This window comes from Octopus bimaculoides, chromosome 13 (genome assembly GCF_001194135.2).
Source record: "Octopus bimaculoides isolate UCB-OBI-ISO-001 chromosome 13, ASM119413v2, whole genome shotgun sequence".
NCBI classification, from domain to species: domain Eukaryota; kingdom Metazoa; phylum Mollusca; class Cephalopoda; order Octopoda; family Octopodidae; genus Octopus; species Octopus bimaculoides.
This window is the reverse complement of record NC_068993.1, coordinates 54,169,350-54,179,672: the sequence shown is the minus strand read 5'-3', so window position 1 is coordinate 54,179,672 and position 10,323 is coordinate 54,169,350. Positions and strand designations below refer to the sequence as shown.

The 10,323-nt window shown below is 32.6% G+C and overlaps 1 protein-coding gene across 2 annotated transcripts in view; it reads left to right on the top strand.

Moving 5' to 3' along the window:
- The window catches only part of LOC106867553 (glutamyl-tRNA(Gln) amidotransferase subunit B, mitochondrial), a 12,720-nt gene extending 10,251 nt beyond the window's left edge, over positions 1-2,469 (top strand). For both annotated transcript variants that reach the window (XM_052972486.1, XM_014912458.2), the window contains 3 exons: positions 463-541; positions 1,996-2,130; positions 2,293-2,469. In XM_052972486.1, the coding sequence (XP_052828446.1) occupies positions 463-541; positions 1,996-2,130; positions 2,293-2,418 (340 nt within the window). In that variant the 3' untranslated portion in view covers positions 2,419-2,469. The remainder of the gene's footprint in view (positions 1-462; positions 542-1,995; positions 2,131-2,292) is intronic.
- Positions 2,470-10,323: the final 7,854 nt, after the last annotated feature.

Below are 10,323 nucleotides of genomic sequence, written 5' to 3'. Positions count from 1 at the left end.
TTATGGCTGGATGCCCTTCCTAACACCAACCACCCTGCAGAGTGAACTGAGTGCTTTTTACATGGCACCAGCACTGGCAGGGTCACCAAGTAACTTGCAAGACAAAGATCCTTTGTCAGGTGGGAGACATTGGAAGAGGTGTTCCTGTGCCAGGTGATGAGGGGTTGAGTGTGACAAAGGGCCAGAGGTCAAAAGAGAGAGAGAGAGAAAATCAAGAATAAAGACAGAAACAGGTGTGTTGCTGTAGAGGAGATATGGTTACCCAGTCAGAGGAAGAGAAAGAGAGAATGTATGATCAAGAATGAGAGAGAGAGAACAAGAGAGAGATGGTGGTCAAGCACTTTATTAATTCTTAAATGATCTGGTGAAGTATGTTTTAATAATTTTAAATTAACAGCAATTTCATTGTCATGTATGTCTAGTATAAAATGTTGCTATTTCTAAATTTTCTTTCTTTCCAAGTGGTATAACTGCTGTGGCCTTGGCAGATATCTGTGATATGTTGGATCAGGATGAGATTTCCAGAGGCACCGCAAAAGAGGTAAAGTCACTTCCATTTCTAGTGAGGCATTTAGTTCCAGACTTTTATTTGAATTTTTTTTTTTTCACTCATCATCATCATCACTGTATAGATATTGCAAGTCAATAATTGTAGGGATTTTTAGGGTTAAGCACTGTCAAGACCAGTGGTTCATATGACCCTTGGAGACCCACAGTAGTATTTTAAGGTTCCATGGGAAAATGTTGCTTTGGATGTATTTATTTCAAGAAACTGAGGTTTCTTTCTCTAATGTTTTTTACAAAGTTCGACCTACACAAGTCGATCTGTGAAAAACAAAATAGGAATTTTGAAAGAAGCATCGATAAAACTAGTTTTTAAACATCAAATGGCTATGGGTGTCCACTACAATAGAATAGTAACCAAATGGGTCCATAGATAAAAAAAAAATGGTTGACTGTTCCTTTAATGTCTGGGGAGTGTTGTTAGGTGCTGTTGAAGGAGAGTAGGGGCCTGTTGACTTATCCAAGCTGCACATAGATGACAGAACAAATGAAAGTATGGTGTTATTTTTGTTTAACCCCAGGTAAGCTTTGCACTAAAAGACAGTGGATTCAGTCTTTTATGCCAGCAGGGAAGGCAGATGTTAAGTGATGATGATATTACTGGTATTTTGTACCTTTTTTTTCTATCTGAATATGCTGGCACAATAGAAACGATCATTGGTAATGTGTAGTGTAATCATCAAACAGCAATGTGATTTTCTCCATTCCTTTTCATCTTGTTTTATATTCTGGATTTCGTGAAATTCTTTTAAGTGATACTTGGATTTAGTTATCACACGAGGAACTACTTTGGATGTTAATTCTATTCAAATTTATTGATATCTGGTTGTTTGATATAGCTGGATTTATTAATTCCTTTTATTTCTTGAAACCACAATCTTACGATCAGGAGTCCAACACCTTAACCACTAAGCCACAAGCCTCCACTATGTGGCATGTGGTTAGGGTTAGGGTCAGTGAAGGGAACATAGTGAGCAGGTCTAACTTGGAAATCCAGCAACATGACCAAACAGTCTGAGCTGGAACTCGTGAATCATACAAGTAACAAAACACAGCCCAGTTTCCAAGTGAGGTCATTGGTTGGATATGAAATCCAACCAATAGTGTCCCATAATCTTGTGAAGCATCCTGGTACCAAAGGATTTGAGGGAGCTCCTGAGGGCTCTGAGCAGTGTCTGAGTCTCATAACTATGAGTAGGACAGAGACCTAAAGACTGGAACCTTTGTCCCCTTATATAGATATTGGCAGCACCAAACACCCTTGTCCAATGACCTCAGAAATAATAGCAATTTAAAGAAAATTCATATAATGAGCTAAACAGCTTACAATATAACTTCAATTCTCCAGTTATTTACATAATACCACATTACCTTTTGTTTGAAGAAAAAGAAAGAGACGTTTAAAATTCAGTTACCCCTTTTATATTACAGGTATTGCTTTTGCTGTTTGAAGATCCTTCCCAAACTCCCAGTTCTATAGTGCAATCCAGAAATTGGAACCAAATACAGAATGTTGAATATTTAGAAAAAACCTGCTCAGAAGTAATAGAAAACAACGCCAAGGCTGTAAGTGAATTTATTTTCTTCCTCTGAGTCAAAATTGTAATAGCACATTACTGTGTATTCATGTGTGCAATATTGGCCGTAGCAATATTCTGTGAATACAGAAAAAAATGTTAGGATTTGTATTTCTGGTTTTCTAAAAATGGTATGATTTATTTCTTGCAGGTCAAAAAATATAAGAAAGGGAAAACGAAAGCAATCAATTCTCTTATAGGTGAAGTAATCAAGAAGACAGGGCAACGAGCTGATCCAATTTTAGTGAATAATATACTCAAGAAACTTCTGGAGTAATTTAGAAGTTTCAAATGTGTTTTTTTTTAAAAAGTAAACATTGATTTTTAATTATGTAGTTGTGTCGTCATTATCATCATCTTTTAATGTCGGCTTTCCATGCTGGCATGGGTCGGATGGTTTGACTGTTTATCTTTAGAATGACATTGTAGGGTAGGTGTGAAAGGCTGAATGTGGCCAGTTTCAACATAAAACAGGTATAATATTCAGGCTGGATATGCACCAGTCTCCAATCTGATCTGCCAAAGTTTCTACAGCTGGATGCCCTTCCTAGCGCCAACCACTTCAAGAGTGTAGTGGGTGCTTTTACGTGCCACTGGCATGAGGGCCAGTAGGCAGTATTGGCATCAGTCACACTTAAATGGTGCTTTTTATGTGCCACCTACACAGGAGCCAGTCTGGCAGCACTGGCAACAACCCCCTTGAATGATGCATTTTTTATGTGCCACCAGCACAGGAGCCAGTCAGCGGCTCAGGCAACAATTCTGCTCAAATGATGCTTCTAACGTTCCACTGGCACAGGTGCCAATCAGGCGGTACTGTCATCGGCCACACACTGTAGTTATTAATTACAAGATGGAACCTTGCTTATACTCAAATCTTTCAAACATGTAAAATCACTGCACATAACAAAAAAACACCCACTTACAATACTTACCTCTTAATATAATATATATGTATCATCATTGTTTATATATATATATACAGTTTGAGGAAGCAATATCCCCGTAAGAGATTGTTAAAAAACAATCGTGATGCCAACTGTTATTTGATGTTTTAACACCATGAAAGACATCTGACCATGAAAAATTTGCCTCAACAAATTCCATCCAACCCATGCAAGCATGGAAAAGCAGGTGTTAAACGATGATTATGATCACCAATGTGTCCAGTCAATTGGACACATCGAGAGCTTTCACAGGTCACTGCTGAATGTACACCATTGTAGGAGACAAATTTGGAAGAAAAAGAAAAAAATTAAGTTGCTTTCTCTATTACCTTTTGATGTGTATATAGATGTAGCAAGCAAGAAAATTTGAAGATTGTCTCACAAACATATATACTTTTTTCTTTTTTTTATAAATCTGTCACCTCATTCAGTGTTAAAATTCCAAACAAAACCAGTTATGAGATCATTCTAGACAAGTTAATAATAAAAATGAAGTAACTGCATACTTAGAAATGTGTTTTTATTTCAATATCTAAGTGTTGATCAATACAAAACAGAAATGATGGCGAGGAGGATGAAGAAAACTTATTTGAAAACAAGAATTACTGACAATTATAAATGAACAAAGACAAGAAAATGATTTAACAAGAGGCTATTTGTCAGAAACTGCATGAGTTGAGCATCAGAGAAAGCTAAAGGATTTTTATTTTCAATTTTAAATTCTAGTCATTTAGTGAAGAAATCAAATCAAACTGAAATAAGAATTTAAAAACATTTTGCTCACAGTCCTCACAGCAAGGCTGTATTTCAAGTGGAATTTGTATTTAATTTCAAACTTCAAATATTTAATTTTAAATGGTGGTAATGAAATAAGCTGAAATCAATCAGACCACTGTTTAATCATTTAGCTCACGTACATACATAAACTTATTTCTAAGAAAGAGCATGTAATTACTTTCATGAATTGAATTTGGTAGTAAAATATTCGATATTCTCTAAAATTAACGACACTCCTTATCATCAGAACTTCATTAGAAATGATTTTAAAAAGAGTAAAATATTTACCCAGTTTTACTAGAAGTAAAATGACGATTATGAAAAATGATTTTGTTTTTCTCTTACAATTAATTAATTACTTACAGGTCTCTAATTTAAATCCAATGATAAATCATTAATCACATAAACTAGTCATTGTTTTAAAATTATAATTAACTAAGAATATTGCAATCACAATATTTTTGTTTTAAAAAATAAAGACTTATTTAAAGAAAGAATTCCATAAACATCATTATTAAAATCATAATTCACGAAAGGTAACGAGATAGTCTATTAAAATAGCAGCTGGTAACGATATTTTACTCTCTGGAATGTAAAATCAACTAAATGCCAGATATTGAATGTAGTTCTTCAGTCTTTAATAAGCTCCCATGCTGCAAGTTGGTAAGAAATATATAACAGATCAGTTAATTAGCCTTGAAGATGGTGTATGGTGGGAGTTAAAAAGTTCAAATAATCTTTTATTGAAACCCTTTCACTATAACGAAAATGTGATTCTAAATGGTAGTAGTGCCCCAACATGGCCACAGCCTTATGAGCTGGAACACATAAAGGAATAAATGTAAATTAAATGAAACAAGGTGAAAGATCACAAAAAAATGGTACAGAAGAGAAAAGAGCAACTAATAAGTTGAAAGGCATAATTTCAAACTCAGATTCGTATCTAAATTTAATTTATTCAATAAAAATATTCTTATATAGAAATGTGAGAAAACGTTATCTAAGTTACGATTAAACTGCAATAATTTCGTTTTCTTGTATTGTCAGAAAACATTCTAATTTAACCACAAGGTCAGCAGACAAGGTTGTGGTATTTCAGTTGCTTCATTATTAAATGGAAAGAAATTTGGAGAAGAAGGGTGATAAATTTATGACAATAACGATGAGAGTTTTTTTAAAAAAAAGAGAAAGAGGGGAAGGCATTCTTCATGAGTGGAATATTATTGCTAATTATTTATTTATTTATTTATAAAGTACACATAAAAGTTTGGTTTATAATATGTGTGTGTGTTTGTGTGTGTGCACGTGTTTGTGAGACAGCATATGTGTGATTATATGCAACACAGGCAAAAATAATCCTAACACAATTAATGCGTTTAAAACTCATTAATGAAAAAAAAACAAAGAAAATGGGTGGGGGTGGGGTGTAAATGAGTCTACATTCTCTGTCTCTCATACAGTTTCATTGTATTCAGAAGTGTGAATGATAAAAAAATACTGCAAATGTCTGATGGCATGTGTAGAATACACAACAAACTGGCCAACACTGCTTCTTTTTTTTATGATCTTTATTTGTTTGGTTTGTTTGTTGTTTTTTTTTTTAACAATTTTCCAGGAATGAGATTGAGAAATGAAGTTCTGAAACAATACTTAACTACACACATGTAAACATAGAAATACATGTTAGCCAAGTGAAAATATTTTCTTCTCTTCAAAAATTTTTTTTTGTTTTTTTTTTTGTAATTATCTCTCCCTCCCCATCACCAACTCAAATTAACCTTCCTAAGTATTTTATTTTATTATTTTTTTTTTTTTACAATTTTTAAGAAATTGTAATTTTTATTTAACAGTTGGTGTGATCTGTTTATATTCATGCTCTGGTTTTAGTTAACTTTTAGGGATCACGCTTATCTGTACAAACCTATACAATAGAATCCCTTAAAAATGTAAAAGCCAGTTATACCACCAACATAAAACTCACACTAAAATTGTGATTGTATTATTCTTAACACAATTTCTGACCAATTTCTTCTCTATCATTGCAATGCAAAGATGATTTAGTTGCTTTACTGTACAGATGGGAAAATTCCTAACAGAAACTGTCATAAGAAAGAAAGAAAATAGCATATCGTGTGATATGTTTTCCTGTTTTGATCCCATTTCAGAATGAAAGCTTTCCTTCAAGAGCTGAGCTCAAAGATTTCTGCATTAGAGCAATAACTGAAATACTAAACATCAGATATTCATGAGCTACTAACATTCTGTTTTTATACAATTGTATCAAGTTATGGATTGAGTTCTGGCCTTCTTGTACAGCTTTTAAATGATGTAATCACTTCTTTCTGGGTCGAGTTCGCCGTCGAACCTGTAAAATATAAAATAAACAGAAAACTTAGGTGACGACACAGGAGATGCAGAGAAAAAAGAATTATGTATAAGAAATTAATGAAACAAAAAAAAAAAAAGATACAAAAAGAGCTATAATTTTGGGATCTTTTATTAAACATCGATCAATTGGTGGATTGCAAATAACTCATTCTTTAAATGCTTTATGCCCTTCCCTCCATATATATTATCCTTTTATAATATTTTATAATACTGACCAATCATAACAGCATCTACAGTTGTTACTAATAACAATTAGCTTGCAATTTATAAACTACATTTGTAATTAAAACGAGGCTAAGATATTTTTTTCCTCCACTCCTCACAACACCACTAAAAACAATTTGTTCCAAAGATCGGGTTCAAAACTTTAGGACAATACAAACATTAATATTTCTGATATTGGTGAGAATAATGCAGAAGATATTTGTATGAATAATGGAACACGAGCTTTCAGGAACAACACAAATATTAGACATACCAGAGGTATTTTTTTAAATGTACTTTTTCTTTTTGTATTTATACAAAATTATATTTAACATGAAAATAATCATGGCAGAAGATATTTGGAAGATCACTTCAATAGAAAATGTGCTTCAACTGAAGAAGAAATGAAAGCCTTTCTAAGACTGTACGATTGTAAAGGAATAACTCTTGTGCCATCATGATCTATATTGGAATGCAAATTCATTGTAACATGTACCTCACTTAACCCTTTAGCGTTCATATTACTCTGCCAAAGGTAATGCTTATTTATTCACACTGCTTTGAATTGATCAGGCTTCACCTTGAAACTTAAGAGATTTCCATGATGTAACTGTTTATCTTTAGAATGACATTGTAGGGTAGGTGTGAAAGGCTGAATGTGGCTGGTTTCAACATAAAACAGGTACAATATTCAGGCTGGATATGGCCAGTTTCATTATACTCAAGATTTTAAGAGTGTTTTGTAAAATACACATGTTTATTAAGGCTGATCTCTATTAAGTGAAATATCTCAAGATATCGTTCATGCTTAGAGAAGTTTATTCATATTAATACTTTGGTCCTTGACAAGTTGATACTAAAAAGAGCTAAAAAGTTAATGATGCAACTACTATGATTTTAAAATTGTTACAAAGGAACCTTCAGCATGCAGTGTAATTATATTTGCTTGGATACTAACATCTGATTGTGTCAGATTAGTAATAAATACGACAATTTTACTCACAATACTAAATTCATCAAAAGACGAGGAAGGAAGAACACACTGGTTTCTAATTTTGGCACAAGGCCAGCAAGTGCGTGGGAGGGGGATAAGTCAATTACACCGACCCCAGTGTTTAACAAGTACTTATACTATTAACCCCAAAAGGATGAAAGGCAAAATTTGAAATCAGAACATAAAGATGGACAAGATATCACCAATCATTTCACCCAGCATGCTAACAATTCTGCCAGCTCACCCCACTACACATTGCCAGAACAATAAAAGACAAAATTAAAAATCTGAGAAACGAAACAGTAATTTTGTAATTCAAATACTGGTTTAGATCCTGTGCAAGGCATTATGATTTAAAAATTAGGAAAATTCTTAGCACTGGTGAAATCATTTTCAAACATCCTGATGGAACATAATCATCACCATCATCATTTAACATCTGTTTTCCATGCTGGCATGGGTTGGATAGATTGGCAGGAGATGTTAAGGCCAGGGGCTACATCAGATTTCAATTGTCTGTTCTGGCAAGGTTTCTACAGCTGGATGTCCTTTCTAATGCCAACCATTCTACAGAGAGTACTGGGTGCTTTTTACAGGTATTAAATATTAAATTATTTGTAAACATAATTATGGCAGATAGTGAATTCTGATGCTGTAGAAAGATTAAAAAAAAAAAAAAAGAGAGAGCGAGAGTATTTTAAAAACCAAAATAGATCAGTCCACATCAGAAAGACAGTGTTTATGTGTTGGCCAAAACAAATCCCCAAAAAAAGACAATGGATTACTAACCCATTAAGCAAGAGAGGATTTAGGAAAGGACAGACAGCATTACTATTTTAAATATTTATTTTCCTTTGACAACTGACCAGGCAGGGTTATCACACAGCATTAAATCTTTGGAGGAATAGCAAACTACACTCTTACAATTTACCTCACACCACCTCCTACCCCACCCAACATTTCCTCTCTATTTGCACCTCATGTCCTGTCTCTCTTGTGCACAAACCACACTGAACTCACTAGTAAGGAAAGGGCACCGCCTTTCTTTCTCGGTTTAAATAAAATGATAAAACATTTACTTGCCAAATGGTTAAACTATATTGACATTATAGGTGAAAAGAAACATGTCCTGCAACTGCGGTTTGTTAAGATAATCACTGCACATACAAATCAACAATAAAATAATTGATGATCATGAACATACATAATTTCATGCTTTCTAATGAGAAAATCTTAAAACTACATGCAACATAACCAAGCTTTAGTAAATAAAAACTGATCAACGATAAGTTACAGAAAAATATATATTTACCATCCATGCAAATATTAACTTAGAAATTATACACTTTTAAGCAATATTTGACCTTTTCAAGATCAACTCTACAGAAAAAAAAAAAAAAAAAAAAAAAAAAAAATTCAACAACTAACTACATTTCTTGAAATATTTTAAAATCTATGAAATTCAGCCATAATTTTTTTTTTATATTTGTGCATACATTCAGACAATAAAAATTATAAAGAACCAAATGGAAAATATATCATTTATAATCTTCTGCTAGACATTTAACAATGTGTTCTCAAGAGCATAAATCTTATACAGAACAGAATAGTTTTATGTTCAATAGTAAATGCTGCAGTTTTATGGGTATAGTAAGCAATATGATTTTACTACAATTCACACAAAATACCTAAATTTGAAGAAAAATCCAACCCTCGATTTTGCATAAAAAGTAACTGTGTCAACTAAATAAAAATATGCAAAACGTTTTTTTCATTTAACAGGAAATCTACACCAGAGAAATTATGATTATATACACTCATCGAAAATGTATAGTAAGGTATATTTAATGATAAACTGTACAAATTTTAACCATCCCCCTTGTGTACAATCCAACACGCACAATCAAATATAAACAAATGTGTTCCTTGTTATCTTTCTGTGGTCAGAAAGCTAAAAAGGAAAGGGGTGTGACAGGGTTTTTGACTAATGAGAGTTTCCAGAGACCAATCACACACTAAACCTGCACATATACAGTAACAATTAACTATGTTGCCAATAAAATCACTATTATGCAAATGAGATTAACTTATTTAATGAAGTTGTAATATGACTATAAATTGTGTACAAACTCTCCCTCCCAAATGGCCAGTTGAACAGGTGTTTGGTTTTTCATGTAGTCAGACCAACCCTTTAATTATAAAGATATAAGATAAAAAAAAACCCCATTTATTTACCATTTGTCTATGTGTATCACACATTATGGAGATAAGCCAAAATTTGTTTTGCTTAATTATTAGATGTACATCACTACACATTTCAAATATAAATCTCAACTGTTTAGGGCATGATACACACACACACACAGATATATTTACATATATACAGACACGTACATACATATGTACATATACACCGAGATTCTATCTCATAAACACTAATTCTGAAATAACTTGTGTTATGAAATTAAAAAGTTAACAAGGTGCAAATGAACAATTTCTGGATATAAAACAAGGAAACAGAATAACACATTAAGTTAGAGAAGAAAAAAAGAAAAAAGGTATTTCATGACAAAAATAGACTTTCATTTATAGTAACTGAAAAGATATTCATATATGGTCAGAATCATTACAATGACATGGAGTAAAATAGAACTGTTGTTACAAGGAAAATACTGACTAAAGAAACCAGTTCCAGATTATTTTAGTTTTGTAATAATGTGTTTGGTATATATAATAATAATAATAATAATAAACAAAAACAAAGAAACATCCAAAAGGACAAAGCTGATGATAAATATAAGCAAATAAAAATTCACAAACTTGATGTAGCTTTGACTATTAAAAGCAAAGTTGAAAACAAAAAAAAAAAAAA